Source organism: Megascapheus bottae, chromosome 22 (assembly GCF_031878675.1).
Source record: "Megascapheus bottae isolate mThoBot1 chromosome 22, mThoBot2.hap1, whole genome shotgun sequence".
NCBI classification, from domain to species: Eukaryota; Metazoa; Chordata; class Mammalia; order Rodentia; family Geomyidae; genus Megascapheus; species Megascapheus bottae.
The window spans coordinates 10659267-10677841 of NC_143530.1; the positions used below are offsets into that span (position 1 = coordinate 10659267).

The following is an 18575-nucleotide window of genomic DNA, read 5'->3' on the forward strand; positions in this document are numbered from 1 at the left end:
TCTTACATATCTACTTGCTTGTACTTGGACTCAAACTCGTGGTCTAGCTTGCTCACTCGTAGCTGGTACTTTTCCATTTGAGATGTACCTCTGGCCTTGCTTTTGGCTAGTGATCTTGGAGATGAAGTCTGATGGACTTTGCTGCCGGGGCTGGCTCTGAACTGCTATCCCCTCTATCTCAGGTTGTGACTGTAGCTCTTTAGAGAAAGGTAGGTGTCTTTATGTGGCTAGGCCTGGCTCTCAGGACCTTCGGGAGCACTGGAGATGCCAAGGAAAGGCAGAGGGCACAGAAGAACAACTGTCCTTTTCCTACCAGGCCCATGCCCGGTGGCCATGAGCCAGGGGAGTTTCACTCCTGGCTGAAGGAGGCTGAGACAGAGCTGGCTGGGCCACAGCACCTACCCAGGAAAAACTTCCTTCCTGGCCCCTGGCTGCCATTCTCTGAGTAACTAATTAAAAGAGAAAAGCCTGTTAATATTTCAGCACTGTTAACTCCACTAAATTATTAAGTGTCCATTTGCATTACATGCATAAAAGGATCAATAAACACGTGCGTACCAGGCGCCGGGAGGGCGCGAGGTGCCACAGCAGATGGATGACTTGTTAAGGATAGGGTCCAGCCAGCCCTGGGGAGGCAGGGTCCCGAGGCCCAGCCATCTGAGGCTGTGCCAGGCACTCAGGAAGCCCAGGAGAGCTGGGAGCAAGGTGGACTCCAGGCGAGAGGGCATCCTGGGGCAACCAACTTGGTGTGTGCATGCATGTGCATGTATTTGTGTGCATGTGCATGTGCTGGTACAAAACAACCCCTCCAAGACACCCTTGGTGACCTAATTCCTCAAGCAGGCTTCAGCCTGCCTCTTCATCTGGATCCTCCTACCTCCCCTCCTAAATAGCTGGAATTACAGGTGTGACCCACCAGTATCCACCCTCACTTTTTTGCTACTCTTTATGGGTTGCTTCTGGATTTTAGTTTTTAAGAGCAGCAAAGCCTTTCCCAGAAGCACTTTCAGCTATGAGCTCATCAGTGGGCTAGTTGATGAAGTCAGCATCCTCCTTATCCCTTCATCCCTCACGAGCTCCACCAACTGGCACCAGGCATTCAACACACAAGCCGTTGGGGAAGGGGAAGTTTCCCTCTTTAAACCGTTACCAATGGGGAAATCTTCAGCAAATGACTGGTTTCTTTTGTTGCCATGTATCCATCTACCATTTAGCCAGCGTTTCTGCCGCTTCACCTAGTAACTTCTTGCATACCCTTCCCAAGAGGTCACTTCTCAGTCCAGTCTGAGGCCATCACAGTTAAGGCTCCGTTGGCCACAAGATGGTTTTTTTTTTCTGCCTTAGAGTTGGGGATAAAAGCAGTTGCTCACTATATGCACTTTCATGTCTGGGTTCCATCAACTTATGCCTGGGAGCGGAGCATCAGCAGCTGTGTAATGATACAGACGCGTTCTCTGCTGGGTGCTGGTGACTCATGTCTATAATCCCAGCTGCTCAGGAGGATGAGATCTGAGGATCTCATAGTTCAAAGCCTGCCTGGGCAGGAAAACCCATGAAACTCTTATCTCCAGTGAATCACCAGAAAAGGTAGGTGTGGAGCTGTGGCTTAAGTTGGTAAATCACCAGCCCAGAGCACAAAAGCCCAGGCCCTAAGTACAAGTCCCAGGAATGGCATGGAAAAAGAAAAAAAAAATAATAAAGGGTGCAGATACATTCTTGTGAATGCTAATCTTTTTTTTCTTGAGTGGATAAATACTGTATTTGAATTCAGAATCTTGCATTTGCTAGGCAAGAATTCTACAATGTCTTGTTTTCAAGAACTCTACTCTCAGGTCTTTCTGCTTTATTTTCAGATAAAAGATTTTACTAGTTTTGCCTAGAGTCAGCTATAGACCATGATCTTCCTACTTGTACCTCCTGAGAAGTAGGGATTATAGATAGACTCTGCCATGTCTGGCCCTTAAAGGCTATATGTGTTTTTTCTGGGTTTCAGCTATTAGCTAGCCACTTATTTTGTGGGTGTGTGTGGGGGGTGGATCATAAGGCTTGAACTCGGCCCTGGTGCTGTCCCTGAGCTCTTCAGCTCAAGGCTACTGCTCTACCCTTGAGCCAAGCCTCATTTCCTCTTTTCTAGGAGTTAAATGGAGATAAGCGTCTCAGGTTCGGGCTGGTAGTTTGGCCTAGTGGTAGAGTGCTACCTAGCACGCACAAAGACCCGAGTTTGATTCTTCGGTACCACATACATTGAAAAAAAGCTGGAAGTGTTGCTAAGGCTCAAGTGGTAGAGCTCTAGCCTTGAGAAAGCCCAAGGACAGTGCTCAGGCCCTGAGCTCAAGCCCAGGACTGGCAAAAAAAAAAAAAAAAAAAGAGTCTCAGGTTCTTTTGTGCCTGGTTGGCTTTGAACCTTGATCCTCAGATCTCAGCCTCCTGAGTAGCTAGGATTATAGGCGTGAGCCACTCATTGCACCGGCTCTAGTTAGCCACTTATAAAAAGCCATTTAGAATAGGAAGCTGTTCTGAGTATCTTGCAGCTTTTGTGTGCTTGTTGTCAGAACTCATTTCCCTGGGGGTTCATCCCCTGGCATGGAACCTCACCATGGTGGGTGGGATGATGGGAATCACCTCTGCTCTGCCATTCTGGAGTTGAATGGTCACCGAGGGGGTCTGATAATCTCACCCTCAGATGTCACCAGCAGCAAGGACCTCTGGTGTCCCTGGCTGTTGGGGGCCAGAGAGTACGACTCTCCAGCTCTGCTTCCACATTCCTTATCAGTCAGTGTTGCTGTCATGACAGCCTTGCCTTGCTAGGAGCGAGCCTCATGCAGGGCTTATCTTGCACTGGGGCCTGGTAACGCCGTGTCCTCTGTGCTCAGAGGCCTCTGGCAGACATGCGCTCAGCCTCCTGCCTTATCGGTGTCCAGTAAGCACTGCGTTTCTTGACAGTTGTTTCCAGATAGGATTCCCTGGGGATCTTGGTCACAGATACCCATCTCTGCCCTGTCTGGGAAGGGTCATGGCTTTCCACGGCAGAGGGAAAGTGTACATCCCAGGCCCTAGCACTCGCTGGGCTGTGTACCCAAACACAGCTCACAGAAAGACCTCAGAAGCTATCAGAGCACGTCCCTCCCGTGGGCAGGGGAAACAGGATTAGAGACGTGACCGGAGTTGCCCAAGTCCACACAGCTGTGTGTCTCCTGACCGCTGGCCCTGCTCTATCTTCTTGTGGCAGCCAGGCAGGCAGGCAGGATGGTCGCCCCGAGACCTGGCCTCTTGTTTCCATGACCTGCCTCTGTGCAGATTTGCATGGTTAATTAGGGTTCCAGCGATGCCCAGTGGCTAGCCGTCCCACAAGCTCCCTGTCCTTTTCCCTCCCCGCCCCTCTTCCTCCTTCCGTGTACGCTGGTACTTGGACTCGAATCCAAGCCTGCTTTGTTATTGCAGTGGGACAATGATGGACGTGCTGACCCGGTACAGGAGGATAGACGCCCATCAATCATGGAGGGCTTTGTGAAGGAAGTAGCTATTTTCTGTGGAGTTTGGCCTTGCCTCTGTTTGTTTATCTCTTTAGGGAGGGCCTTCCCTGTCCCCCCTTCCCCCAGTGCCACAAACATTGTTGATAGGACAGTGGGGTGAGGCACAGAGGGAAAGGCTGTGACCTCTTTTCGTTTCTACCCTAGGCATCTGGTCTCTCCCACACTAGGTATTGTGAGAGAAACTGGGGGACAGTCTCTGGAGACCTCCAAGCCCCCTGGGAAGCAGCAGAAGCTCAGGAAGGAGAAAAAAGAACCGGCCTTGGGAGACATACTTGGGGGGGGGGGCAGGTCTCAGGTTGAGCTTTCTAGAAGCAGAGCTTTGGATGGGTGGAGGGCAGGAGGAGCATGTTCTTAGGGAAAATGGAAGAACCCCGGGAGCTAAGCCCCAGCCCATGCCCAGGGGAGCAAGTGCTGCTGCTGTGACCCACTTGCAGGGAGAGCACCCCGTGTGTGTGTGTGTGTGTGTGTGTGTGTGTGTGTGTGTGTGTGTGTGTGTACACCCATGCACACATGTGCACCAGGTGACCTTTGGGCATTTCTGGTTAAGGCTGCTCCATTAGTGGGGGATGTCCCTGGTATGTCTGCCATCTTGGGGGCTCTGGGGGGACCCCAGGGGCAGCCGGGACTGGGACCTGTCCAGACAAGGACACTGACTGAAGAGTAACCTCTCCCCCTCTCCTGCTCACCCAGAGGCTCAGATCTCTTCCAGGGGCTCAAATGAGGGGGTGGCTGGCTCGGGGGTCCCTAGATCTATGGCCTTGGCTCTGAGGGAAAGCTATGGCCTCACCTGATCCTTTCTGTCCTCACCATCTTCCCTAAGCCTCCCCTTCCTTCTCTTGCCAGCTCCGGCCCAGGCCCAGATTGTGCATGCGGGCCAGGCGTGCGTGGTGAAAGAAGACAACATCAGCGAGCGCGTGTACACCATCCGCGAGGGTGACACCCTGGTGCTGCAGTGCCTGCTCACCGGCCACCCTCGCCCCCAGGTGAGCCACCGCCCGCACGGCCAGCACACCACGCAGTCAGGCATCTGGGAGAGGAGCTCTGTGGGGACGGGCTGGAGGCTGGAAACATCGGCGACCGAGAGGAGATGCCGGATGCCAGCTGCCCTGTCCTCTCCTCTGCTGCTCATCAGGGTTTTGGGACATAGCCTGTGCCAATGTGCATGCACCTTTGCTTCACTATTCTCTCTCTGGAGCCTCTGATGGTCCCACTTTGCAGCCGGGAAAATGGAGGCTCAGAGAGGTAGGGCAAACTCCCCGACGCCACACGGCTTCTGTGAGAATGGGAGCAGGAACTGGCTGTAGAACTCATATCCTCAGCCTGGACCCCATGGCATCCACGTTTGCACTGGGGGCTCAAAGACCCAAAGCAATCGGATGGGAGCCGAAGACAAGTTTGTGAAAATTTCCCATGAGTTTTGTCCCCATTCGGGTGCCCAGGTCAGGCAGGGAGTGGAGACCGCTCTGGCTGAGAGCAAGGGGAGGAGATGCCAAGAAGGGACTGAGGGCTGACGAGCAGCCTGACCTTTACCAGCTGTAGAACAGGTGCCAAGTGGATGCTGAGAGGGACAGTGAAATGCAGCAGGAGCAGGGAAGGCGCTGGGCAGACACGCAGCACAACTTGACCCGGGAGTCTTTCTACCTGAGCAGGCGTGGCTCCTATGTGTCTCTACATCAAGTATGAGCTGGAAGATGGCCGGGGCCGCCCTCCCTCCCTGGGGCCACACTGGCCATCTGTGTGTCCCCAAGGACGACCCACACTGGTGTAGTGGGTGGCTGTTGTTATTCGGTAGTGCCAAAGTACCCAGACTTGCTAGATGGGTACTCTACCACTCAAGAACCATGTCCCCAGCACACATTTGCCTTTTGAATAGTGTCTCTGCTGTGCCAGTGCCAACCTCAGACTATTATCTTCCTACTTACACCTCCTGCATGGCCAGGATGTGGGATGATATGCATGAGCTGCCATCCCTCATTGGTTTAGATAGGGTAAACTAAATTCAGGCTGGGCAGGCCTCGAACCGTGACCCCCCTGACCTCTAGTTCCCAGGTAGCTAGGATTGCAGGTATGAGACACGATGTGAGAAAAGCCATTGCTTTTCTTTTTTCTTATTTCCTGTTTATTTTGTTGGGCTTTGACTTAGTCTTTCTATAAACCTCTATTATTCGAGCTTTCCATAGTGTCTATTGTAATTTAAGCCTAGTGCTTTTGTGTTGAACCTGCCCTTGAGACTCCCACACCAAGGGTTCTGTTTGAGCCTGCCTCTTCTTCCTCCACCCAGCCAGACTCCGAGGTTTGGGTCTCTGTGCCACTCCTTTGAGCCTTTTCCTCTGTTTTTTGCTGTCCTTCTTGGTCAGATCTTCACATCCGTGCAGCAGACTCCGCCCTGAGCTCTCAGGCTGTGGTTGCTCACTTCCGATCCATCCCTGTGCTCTGCTAATGGAATGATGACCCCCAAACCCGCCAGAGCCCACCAGTCCCCTTCTGAGGAGATGAGTGCTCCCCACTAGTTCCCAGCCACTTGCTTCTCCCAGCAACCAGCCCAGAGGAGGAGCAGGGGAAGACTTTATGTCCACTCTATGGTCAGGACAGAGGACTGAGTGCACAGGGCTGTCCCTGTAATCCCAGACTCTCTGGAGGTAGAGTAAGGAGGATTGCAAGTTTGAGGTTAGCTGAGGCAACGTTATCTAGACCCTCTCTCAAAGTAAACCAGGCACTAGTGGCTCATGCCTGTAATCCTAGCTACTCAGGAGGCTGAGATCTGATGATCTGAGTTTGAAGCCAGCCAGGGCAGGAAAGTCCAGGAGACTCTATAATCTCCAATAAACTAATCAGAAAAAGGCAGAAGTGAAACTGTGGCTCAAGTGGTAGAGCACTAGCCTTGAGCACAAAGAGGCTCAGGGATAGTGCCCAGGCCCTGAGATCAAGTCCCAGATTGGGCAAAAATAAATAAACAAATAAATAAAGTCTGAGATCTGGTTTCAGTGGGACAGAGCTGCCTCAGCAAGGAAGATGGGAAGGAAGAAGTAGAGGAGGGTAAGGAGAGGAGGAGGAGGAGGAAGAAGAAGAAGAGACAAATGTATCAGAAATGCTGAGGAAATCAACACTGATGGTAGAACCGTAAATTCAAGTTCACCAGTGTACCATGAAAAGGCCAGTGACTGGAGATGATTTGGGATAAGGAAAAGGATTTGAAAAGCCAGCAGATCAACCAAGATGAAGATCCTCTTCCTAGGGCCCTCCAACAAGGGGCGCAGAGCCACTCAGCTGGGCAGGCACAGAACAGCTGTAGATTCCAGACACTGGTGAGCTGTTTTACTGATCCATGGGCTGCCCTTTCCTGCAGGTTCTGTGCATCTGAAGGAAAACTTCCGACAAGGTCTCTTGTAGCTCTCTTTCCCCAGAATGGCGACTTCTCCTGTGAATACTGTGTCAAGAGAGCCTGGACACCCCGAACAATTCATGTCTGAATTCTAGGGAACAGAGAACTCCAAAGAGATCATCAGAATAGAGATGCTTAAAAATAGTGAAGAGATAGGGAGAAATGGAATTCCTAAAACAGAAGATTACAAAACTTCATCCATTAGATGTAGGGGGGGAAAGAAATGGAAATTTTAGAAATAAAAATGATGTGATCTTGGAAGAAAAAAAATGGCTCCAAACTCCTAGAGACAACTAGAAGGAAAATGAGTGAATTGGATGATTATTGCTAAGGAAATCAACCATTGTGATTCTGGAAAAGAGAAAGACTGGGAATTCTGGCACATGCATAACTGTATTCCAAGCTACTCTGGAGGCAAAAGGAAGAGGAATGTAGTTTGAGGCCAGCCCACAAAGATTTAACGGCACAGTATCTGGAAAACAAAACTAAAAGCAAAAGAGCTGAGGATGTATGGCTAGAGTGTTAGAGTGCCTTTCTAGGAAGTATAAGACTAGTCAACCCCTAGTATACTGTTAAGAAGAAGGGGGGAAGGAAGTTGCAAGATCTGGAAAATAAACTGAGAAGCCAGAGGGAATATTTAAAGAGACAAAGGTAGCCACTCAAAGATGATAAAGAGGTACATAAAACCCACCTAGAAAAAAAAACAATAACAAAAATAATTTTTTTATTGTACTGGTCCTAGACCTTGAACTCCCGGCCTAGACACTGTCCCTGAGCTTTCATACTCAAGATTATTGCTCTACCACTTCAGCCGAAGCTCAGTCCCATTTTTTTTTTTTTGTGGGTAGATGGAAATAAGAATCTCAAGGATTCTTCCTGTCTGTCCTGGCTTTGAACTGTGAGCCTTAGATCTCTGCCTCCTGATTAGCTAAGATTACAGGCATGAGCCACTGGCACCTGGTGTAAGTCTAGATTGCTGAAATTGCTTCTGTCCTTCCTCATGTTTTGGAATGTGCAGGGCCCTGGGGTCCACCTCCCCCCAGTGTGAGCTCCGTGGAGAACAGGCTGACCTTCACATGACGGTAGCCTGTGCCCCGTGACGGAAGAGCTCCCCCATACACCACATGATCAACTTAAAAAAAATTGTTGGCAGCTCATGTAACTGCTGATATCTTTTCTACTGTCTTAGGCAAAATTAAGAATTTTTAAAACCTTGCCAAATGACTCAATGTATGCCAGCACCATACTTTTTAAACCTCATAAGGACTTTGCAAAATGGGAGCTATATTAGTTGTGGTTGCCTAATGAATATGTTTAACCTCCAGGCGCTGAAAACCACAAGCACTTAGCCAGGTGCTGGTGACTCACATCTGGAATCCTAGCGACTCAGGAGGCCGAGATCAGATCTGAAGAATTGTAGTTCAAAGCCAGCTCAGGCAGGAAAGTCCATGATATTCTTATCTCCAATTTTCCACCAAAATGAGAGAAGCGGAGCTGTGGCTCAAGTGGTAGAGTCCTTGCTTTGAGCAAGCCTGAAGGACGCACCTATACCCTAAGTTCAAGCCACAGAACCTGCATGGAGAAAAAAAAAAAAGAGGAAGAAGAAGAAAGAAGAAGAGGAGGAAAGGACAGAAAAAAGAGATGAAGAAGAGAAGGAGGAGGAGCAACAATAACACACTAGCTCTCTGGTCTCACAGTGCCTGTAGGCAGAACTACAGGCACAGCTTAGCAGCTAGGTCTGGCTTGGAGGCTTTAAGAGGCCCAGTGCCCAGTGTCCACAGCCATTTGAAGATGTCTCAGGCTGGAGAAGCCACTTCTGAGCAAACTCATGGCACTGGGCCTGAGGATCTGTTCCTGCCTGGCTTAGGACGAGAAGAGCTGGCATTCTTCAGAGCGTGACCGAGCCAGAAACAAGTCTGTCACAATCTAGCTTGCCAGTGTCCTCACGTCATTCCACTGGTCCCACGGACCTGGCTAGTACAGAGTGGAGAGGACAAGACAGCATGAGAATCCCTGGGCCATCTTTAAAACTAGCTTCCCATCCCACAGGGAACACGGGAGGCTGGGGCCACTAAGCTAGGGAGTAAAAACCTCAGGGCCTAAGTTTGTGCTCATCCCATTAGGCCAGCACTCCTAGAAATGAGGGGGTACTACCCATTTTCCTGGCAGGGGGTGGGGGGTAAGAATCAAGGCAGGCAGATACTAGCCAGTACAACCCCTGGTCTTTCAGATCAGAAGCCCTGTGGCCCCCGCCCCGGCTCTCCCTGCCCCATGTTTGGTTCAGGCCTGGGTCTGCTCCCACGTGTTCCCCTGGAGAGGCATTAGGGACACCACTGCAGGGGACTCTGCCCCCTCATGTGCCACCTGGCCACAGGTCTAACCCGGTTTGGCCCTTCCCACCCAGGTACGGTGGACCAAGACGGCAGGCAGCGCCTCGGATAAGTTCCAGGAGACGTCAGTGTTCAATGAGACGCTGCGCATCGAGCGCATTGCACGCACACAGGGCGGCCGCTACTACTGCAAGGCTGAGAACGGCGTGGGGGTGCCAGCCATCAAATCCATCCGCGTGGATGTGCAGTGTGAGTCCAGACCCAGGGTCCCCATGTGCCAACAGTCACCAAGGCCTGGTGGGAAAGGGGTGGAGGGAGAAAGGATGGTTTGGGGGTGGTGGGGAGGCTATGCTGTCCCTCTGTCCAGTGGGTGGCTACAAGTGTGGAAAGCCAGGTACTGAAACAGAGTGGGGATGCCCGTGTCTGGATGAGGACCCAGGCCCAGGGCTCATCTTGCAATATCTCCTGTCTCTGCTTTTGTTTCCAGGGCAGTTCTGAGATGCCCTGGCTTGAACTCAGGGCTTAGAGACCATCCCTGAGCGTTTGTGCTCAGGGCTAGTGCTCTACCACTAGGCTCACAGTAGCTAGGATTTTTGGCAGAAGCCAATAGGCATTGACTAGGTCTAGCTCAGGAGGTGGAAATCTGAAGAGCATGGTTTAAAGCTAGCTTGGGCAGGAAAGCCCCTGAGATGCTTATTTCCAGTTAACCAACACGAAGCTAGAAGTGGTGCAGCTCAAGTAGCAGCCTTGGATGAGAAAAACCTAGACAAGATTGTGAGGTCCTGAGTTCAAGCCCCAGTGCTGACCGACACAAGCAAAAAGAAACAAGAAAAAGATGAAGCAGAGAAAAGGAAAAAGAGAGAAGAAAAGTCTGGGTATGCTTCTATTGTGTATGCAGGGCTGGAAGCTATCCATCTAGTCCAACTGGCCAGTTGGGGAGACTGGGGCCCTGCAGGAGAAAGGACTTTAGGCAGGTCACCAGAAAGTGACAGCCAAACTGGAAACGAAACCAGGCTAATTGTTCCTGATTGCCAATCTGCAGCAATTCCTCTGCAATGGAAGGACGTGACTGTGGAGCTAGACATTGCCCTACCGGCTGTGGGCGCAGCTCCCTCCCAGTGGAGGGGCCAGAGCAGGCCCTGAGGTTGGGAGTCCAGTTCTCTGTGGCCTCTGTCAGCTTGGGCAAGCCTGCAGGGGCAGGAAAGCCTGTGGCTGACGGCAGCATCCCTGCGGGGGGAGGTCTCCATGGACCAGAGTCCCTGACGTGGTGGGGCTGTCCCCCTGCAGACCTGGACGAGCCCATGCTGACCATCCACCAGACTGTGAGCGACGTGCGCGGCAACTTCTACCAGGAGAAGACCGTGTTCCTGCGCTGCACCGTCAACTCCAACCCTCCCGCCCGCTTCATCTGGAAGCGGGGCTCCGACACGCTGTCCCACAGCCAGGACAACGGCGTGGACATCTACGAACCCCTCTACACCCAGGTCAGGACGGCAGCTTGCTCACCCGCCCCCCCACCTCCCTCCTGGACCCCACAGGAGGAATCGGCTTTGGTCTGTGGTGCAGGGTGACTGGGTGGGGAGGGGTGTCCACAGAGGGCCTTCACTTGGGTGCTGTTGTGGCCAGGGTGAGACCAAGGTCCTGAAGTTGAAGAACCTGCGGCCCCAGGACTACGCCAGCTACACCTGCCAGGTGTCCGTGCGCAACGTGTGTGGCATCCCGGACAGGGCCATCGCCTTCCGCCTCACCAACACCACGGGTACGGGCGCTGGCCAAGTTCCAGGGCGGGGACCATTCTCCGTGCTGGTGTCAGCCCTCCTTCCCTCTGCCTGCTCCTGTTTCTTCCTCTCTCACTCCCCCTATCCGCGGGGCTTCCCGAGTCCCTTCTGCTCCCCCCCCATCCGGCCCCCTACCCCCTAACACCTGGCCTCCTTGTCCTCTTAGCACCACCATCCCTGAAGTTGTCTGTGAATGAGACTCTGGTGGTGAACCCAGGGGAGAACGTGACAGTGCAGTGCCTGCTGACAGGTGGTGACCCCTTACCCCAGCTGCAGTGGTCCCATGGGCCTGGTCCACTTCCCCTGGGTGCCCTGGCCCAGGGTGGCACCCTCAGCATCCCCTCCGTGCAAGCCCGGGACTCCGGCTACTACAACTGCACAGCCACCAACAATGTGGGCAACCCAGCCAAGAAGACGGTCAACCTGCTGGTGCGATGTACGTGCCTGCAGGACTGGGGTGGGGTGGGGGAGGGGAGGTGGGAGGGAGGGAATGGGGGTCCCTGCCCTCCATGGGCTACCTGTGAGCTACCAGGCCAGGCCCTGTCACTGCTTCCTCTTGTAAATAAGGAGTGCAAAGCGAATTTTGATTTGCCTGCAATTCAGTCAGCAGGAAGCAGAAAGACTCAAGTAGAAAGCTTTGTTTAGAGTTTACATTTTCAAGTAATAACCTCAGCAATGCAAAGGTAGGAAGCATTGGTACTGATTACGTGATTACTTTGGATGGTTGTTTGTTTTAGTCGGTGCCACTTTGGGGGGCTTGAATGCAATCTGGGCACTGTCCTTGCACCTCTTTTGCTCAAGGCCGGTACTTTACTACTTGAGCTCCAACTTTGTTAGAGGCATTTTATTTTCTTTAGTTTTATTGGAGATAAGAATCTCACAGATTTTCCTACCTGGGCTAGCTTTGAACTGCAGTCCTCAGATCTCACCTTCCTGAGTAGCTAGGATTACGGGCGTGAGCCACAGAGGCCCAGCTTTGATTACTTTTAGTTTTGTTAGACTTGGGAAACAGAGGCAACAAACATGTGGAGCACTATAGGGCTTCAAGAGAAATGTCCTGGCTCTCCTCCTAGCTACAAGATTAGCCACATGTAATTGAAAATAGCACGCTTGCCGCCTACCCTCTATGTAACTCTTATGTAGCAAGCATGCCAGGAAATGTAAAGGTCATTACTAAGTGTGAAAGCCACAGAAAACCCTGGAACAAGGCCCACAAAAGTCCAAACACTCGCCTTAGTTATGACCTTCATTTTGCTATTCTGACTCGAGGAAACTCTAAATCCCTTTCCTCCTGCAGCTTGAGCTGTGTCGTTGTTTTTCAGACCAGACTCCAGGCCTGTTCTACTGCAGCTCATGTTCATTTTTCATGGACCTGTCAATCTCTGACTTTCCTTAGATGGTCACAAGATGGTGGCCATGCTTGAGGACATTTTTTTCCCATCAGGGGAAGATTGTTCTTCTCCACTCCATTCCACCTGGCTTTTAAAACCTGCCTTGGAGAAGTCTCTGTGGGTCAGTACGGACAGTCACCACCTTTTCAAGTGACTGCAGCCCACTTTTGCTCAGCTCAGTCCTGATTGGTGGCTTTTGTGGCTGCTGTACCAGTGTTCTAATTAATATGCAACCTACAAAGAACTTGCTTGACTTACTTCAGATTTTTTTTTTTGAGACAATCTTCCTGAGTAGTCCAGGCTAGCCTAGAACTCTCAATTCTCCTGTCTTAGAGTGTCAAGTGTCCCACCATACCCATCTTCAAACCTTTAAAACACATCTGAGCAAGCACAGCCATGTCCAAGCAGAGAAGGGGGATGGTCTCTTGTGGGGTATATGTCCTAGACATTTTTTATCCCCAACCCCACCAAACTTGCAGATGGCCAGTTTGAGGGGAAGAAGCTGGGCTGGGCCACAGATTCATTGTTGGTTTTTGGTTTGGGTTTTTTTTTTTTTTTTTTTTTTTTGGTGCTAGTCTTGGGGCTTGAACTCAGGGACTGGGTGCTGTACCTGAGCTTTTGTGCTCAAAGCTAGCACTCTGCCACTTGAGCCACAGCTCCACTTCGGGTGATTAATTGGAGATGAGTCTCAAGGGAGGCTGGGAATGTGGCTCAGTGGTAGAGTGCTTGCCTAGCATGTTTGAAGCCTTGGGTTCGATTTCTCAGAAAAAGCTGGAAGTGTCCCTGTGGCTCAAGTGGTAGAGTGTTAGCCTTGAGCCAAAGAAGCTCAGGGACAGTGCTTAAGTTCCCGAGTTCAAGCCCCAGGACTGGAAGAAAAAGAAAAAGGTCCCAAGGACTTCGCTTCCAAGGATGGCTTTAAACTGCAATCCTTAGATCTCAGCCTCCAGAGTGACCAGGATTGCAGGTGAGTCACTGGTTCCCAGCTAGGACTCCTTGCTTTGTGCTAACCTCGGCCCTTCTCCCCCACCCCACCCCTGGCAGCCATGAAGAATGCCACATTCCAGATCACCCCTGATGTGATCAAAGAGAGCGAGAACATCCAGCTGGGCCAGGACCTGAAGCTGTCGTGCCACGTGGACGCCGTGCCCCAGGAGAAAGTCAGCTACCAGTGGTTCAAGAATGGCAAGCCAGCACGCATGTCCAAGCGGCTGCTGCTGACCCGGAATGACCCCGAGCTGCCTGCCGTCACCAGTAGCCTGGAGCTCATTGACCTGCACTTCAGCGACTATGGCACCTACCTGTGTCTGGCTTCCTTCCCGGGCTCACCGGTGCCTGATCTCAGCGTCGAAGTCAACATCTCTTCAGAGACAGGTGGGTCACTAGAAGGGTGGAGGGGCATCGAGGATTTGTGGCCAGGGTGGAGGCAACAGCTTGAGAAAGGGAGGCTGGCCTGGGGGAGGGCCCTGCCTGTTCATATGCACTCCTGTGTTAACTCTGTGACCTGCCTGGCCCCGTGCCGTGCCCAGGGATGAAGGGGAAAAGTGAACAAATAAATCCATCATTGCCAACTAGGATCTGTGAGAATCTAGAAAGAGTTTTCTGAGATAGAAGGATCTGACATCTGAGTGAGGACTAAGTCCTGAATGAGGCAGGACTTTGACTAGGAATAGGAGAGCAGGAATCTGCATGTGCAAAGGCCCTGAGGCAGGAAAGTACCTCAGCCATCGGAGAAGAGAAGGAAGGGAAGTGACTAGGGAGGATGGCATGAGATGGGCTTTGAGAGGTACCCCAGGTCAGGTTACCTATGGCCTCTTTGTCCAGGTTTGTTAGCTGTAACACAGTGCCACGGACTGGGTGGCTTTGTTTTGTCTCAGTTCTGGAGGTCAAGGTGCTGGGTGGTATCTTCAGAGGCCTCCTGTCTTCCCTCGGTCTTCCTTTTGTGTGTTCTGTGTCCCAGTCTTCTCCCCTTAGAAAGAGACTCATCAACTGGGGTAGGGAGTGTCTCCAGTGAGTTTGTTGGGCCCTCACCGCTTCTCCACATGCTAGCATGTCTTGAGGAAGTGGGGGTTAGGACTCCAACACGGGAAGCCTGAGGCTCCACACCAGGATAAGGATACAAGTCTTTTCTGGTGGTGGTGGTGGTGGTGGTGGTGGTGACGGTGACGACGACGACGATGGGGGTGATGGTGGTGGTGGTGGTGGTGGTGATAATAGACTGAGGAGAAGAGGAAGGAAGAGGATAAGGATGAGATGACCCTGGCTAACATTTACTGAGTATTTGCTATGGATCTTATGCATTTATGTATTTCTCTTACGCTTTGTGATGCCCTATGAGGTGGTAGTTTACCTTCTCATTTGACAGATAAGGAAATGGGCTCAGAAAGGGACACTGAGTGGAGTAAGTAACACAGCGTGGGCCAGAGGGAGAGGGGGGGTCTTTGGGACAGTCACCAGAACTCTGGCCTCTGGCCCCGGACCCTGAGCTGAGGAGCTAAGGCTGGCGCTGGTCAGATGTCCCAGGACGTCTGTTAAGAAGGTTCCTTCCACTCCAGGGCCTGGGCTTCATCTCTCTTATATGAGACCAAGTGGCCCTCCACCCTGACTCCAGACAAAGACACCCCGAGATACTGAGGAGAGCAGGAGAAGCTTCTGGAAGGAGATGTACTTGATTGAGTTGGGCCTTGGGAGTGCACTTGGGTGGGGAGGGGAGACACAGCCCCAGGCTTCTCAAGGAGGGGAAGGAAATTAGACATGCTGGGGGAGGAGCCAGGCAGGAAACAGACCCCCCCAGAAATGTGGCAGGGAGAGTGGCAGAGGGGTCCACCGAGCATCCTGGGGACACTAGAGTGGGGGTACCAGAGTGTGACAGCATTTGTCAGGTGGGGACAATCTAGGAAAGACATAAATTTAATCCAGAAGCTGGGATACCAGAGAAGAGGGGGTGGCTGAGGTTGGGTGGTGGAGGCCAGAGCCTGAGGGTCTTGTTTGCAAAGCTGAGCTATCAGGTCAGACAGCTGGGGGGCTCTGGAGCCTGAGGGAGAAAGGCCACTCCTTAGCCTGGCGGGAGGAGGCAGGCGTTGGGAAAGTTGGGGTGTTTGAGAGGATAGGATTGGGGCCCAGGGCTATTTCTGTGTTTGGCTCAGAGGTCTGATGCCCAGGGCAGCGAAGCTTTTTAAGATCCCCTGGAAATGATTTAGGCCTAAAAAAAGAAAAGAAAAAAAATGAGTGAACCGATTCCAAAAGAACAGAGAAAACTGAAAAATTAAAGCTAATAAATGTATAAATGTTTATGGGTTATAAATTATGCCAGCCAGGTAGCTGGATCGTAGCTGCCTTGTAGAATTATTTACAAATAAAAACTTCCTATTTAATACTTAATGGTAAGTCGTTTGAGTGCATTTTAATTTGAGGCACTAGGGGCTGGGACCCAGAAAGGTCTTCAAAAACCCCTCCATGTGGGCAGGGTATTGGGCTGGAAAAGGTTCAGCAGTGACTGACAGAATTTTAATGAATGGCTCAGTGGTAGAGCACTTGTCCCAATTGTGGAAGCTCTTGGCTTGTATCTTTCATGCTGAAAAAAAAGGCAGTGGGATAGGGTGGGGTCGGTGGGGAGGGCTAGATGTATTTACCTTGCGCCTCTGGGTACCAGCTCTGCTCCAGGCTCCTGACTCTAGGCTCCACCTGGCTTCTGTTCCATCCTTAGCATGTGTCACCTGGGCAGAGGTGAGGCCTGGGCTGCAGCCAGAGCCTTACTTTCTGGCCCGCAGGAGGGAGATAGGGACACAGCCTGCCTAGTTTCTCATTGTTGTTTTATGTGTTTATGTTGCTTTGGGGTTTTTCTGTACTGGTATTGGGGCTTGAACCCAGGTTATAGATGCTGGCCCTCAGCTTTTTCACTCAGGGGTAGAGCTCTACCATGACTCCACTTCTGGCTTTTTTGGTAGTTCGTTGGAGATAAGTCTCATGGAGTTTTCATGCTGGCTTTGAACAGTGACTCCTGTATCTCAGCCTCCTGAATAGCTAGGATTAATTGCATACCTAAGCCTCAGGTGCCTGGCAGCCTGTGGGGAGGGGGAAGGAAGAGATTGGCCGTAAGAATCTCATGGCTTTTCTGGCTGGACTGGCTTCAAACCATGGTCTCCAGATCTCAGCCTACTCAACAGTTAGGATTATAAGCATGAGCCACCCGGCCTTGCCAGCCTCTTGTTTTTAAAAAGACCCTTGTATTATTTCCCTCACTAGCCTGAGTTTCTCAAAGGCAGACTGGGGGAGATGGAGTTTACGGTCTGCCAAACACCACACCAAGCTTTGGAAAGGTGCAAAGGTGGTGGGGTGCAATGGAGAGATGAAGGCTTTCACTGGGCAGGGGCAGGGGCAGGAGAGGGAAGCTGGAAGAGGAGGGCTTAGTAGAAAGGACTTGGTAATGCAAGGAAGTGGGGAGGGGGGCCGAGGCTCACGTCGGAGCCCTCGGTGAACTGGGGTGGAGACCCACGAGGCTGAGAGGGCTTGAGAACCTCAGCTGGGCCTTGGCCATTTCCGGGGACTTGGTGGAGCTGAGAGGGAGAAGCTTGCACCCGGAGGGGCGGGCAGGCGTCCGGGGCAGAGGCTGGGGGAGCTCTGGGCCCTGCTGACTGCGCCTCCTCCCCCCGCAGTGCCACCCACCATCAGCGTGCCCAAGGGGCGCGCCGTGGTGACGGTGCGCGAGGGCTCGCCCGCGGAGCTGCACTGCGAGGTGCGGGGCAAGCCGCGGCCGCCCGTGCTCTGGTCCCGCGTGGACAAGGAGGTCATCCTGCTGCCCTCGGGGCTGCCCCTGGAGGAGACTCCGGACGGGAAACTGAGGCTGGAGCGCGTGAGCCGCGACATGAGCGGGACCTACCGCTGCCAGACGGCTCGCTACAATGGCTTCAACGTGCGAGCCCGCGAGGCCCAGGTGCAGCTGAACGTGCAGTGTGAGTCCCGGGACCCCACCACCCACGCGCCCGCTCCCCCAGACCCTGCACCGCGCACGGGGCTCCACCGGCCCGGGCTCTGACCCCATCACGCGGCCTTCATTTCCGGGAACAAAAATCTGTTATCCTCCCGTTATTACGAAAAAGGGGGATGGAGGCGCGGACAGATGAGGGAGCGAGGGGCCTAAATTCCCAGTTCGATGGAGGTGTGGCTGGGATTTGAACCGAACCCATCTAGCTTTCCAGCTGCCGAGCGCTCCAGCCGAAGCCGGGTCTGGAGCACGGCTGGGAAACAGGGCCAGTAGGCGGGAAGGGCTCCCAGCCTGGGCCCGGGTAGTGGGTGGTGAGTGTGGGTGAGCCTGGGGACCAGGGCCGCGGATCGCTGACCCCACCCCTGCCCCCCCAGTCCCGCCCGAGGTGGAGCCCAGTTCCCAGGACGTGCGCCAGGCGCTGGGCCGGCCCGTGCTCCTGCGCTGCTCGCTCCTGCGCGGCAGCCCGCAGCGCATCGCCTCGGCCGCCTGGCGCTTCAAGGGCCAGCTGCTGCCGCCCCCGCCGGTGGTCCCCGCCGCCACCGAGGCCCCGGACCACGCCGACCTGCGCCTCGACGCCCTCACCCGCGACAGCAGCGGCAGCTACGAGTGCAGCGTCTCCAACGACGTGGGCTCCGCCACCTGCCTCTTCCAGGTCTCCGGTGAGCATTGTGTCGGTCCCGCCCCACCTGCCCACCCGAGCCCACCTGAGGCCAAACTCTGCCTCTAAGCCGTGCTGCTGTGCCTGGCCAGACCCCTACCGCCGGCTCGAGACTGGGGCCTCTGCCTTTCCTGGACCCCACCCAGTGCCGCCGTGGAGTCTCCGGAGGTGGACGCCTTTCCCTTCCTAGGCCCACAGAAACCTGCCCTAAGCCCCGCCCGCTGCAGCACAGCCCCTTTCAGGGCCTCTAGCGGCCACGCCCCCTTCCTGTCCTAAGCCCCGCCCACCGCAGCTCAGTCCCTTTCAGGACCTCTAGCGGCCACGCCCCCTTTCTGTCCTAAGCCCCGCCCGCCGCAGCTCAGCCCCTTTCAGGACCTCTAGCGGCCACACCCCCTTTCTGCCCTAAGCCCCGCCCACCGCAGCTCAGCCCCTTTCCAGAACCTCTATCAGCCACGCCCTCTTCAAACCCAGCCTTTAAAGTCTTACCAACTCGGTGATGGCCCCGCCCCTATATCGCATAGG

The 18575-nt window shown here is 53.2% G+C and overlaps 1 protein-coding gene across 1 annotated transcript in view; it reads left to right on the forward strand.

The window, feature by feature from the left end:
* The window catches only part of Mdga1 (MAM domain containing glycosylphosphatidylinositol anchor 1), a 43010-nt gene that overhangs the window by 13300 nt on the left and 11135 nt on the right, over window positions 1-18575 (forward strand). The window contains exons 2-9 of the mRNA XM_090355749.1: window positions 4377-4516; window positions 9320-9494; window positions 10533-10729; window positions 10872-11004; window positions 11190-11459; window positions 13456-13785; window positions 17067-17363; window positions 17770-18054. Of these exons, the coding sequence (XP_090211875.1) occupies window positions 4377-4516; window positions 9320-9494; window positions 10533-10729; window positions 10872-11004; window positions 11190-11459; window positions 13456-13785; window positions 17067-17363; window positions 17770-18054 (1827 nt within the window). The remainder of the gene's footprint in view (window positions 1-4376; window positions 4517-9319; window positions 9495-10532; window positions 10730-10871; window positions 11005-11189; window positions 11460-13455; window positions 13786-17066; window positions 17364-17769; window positions 18055-18575) is intronic.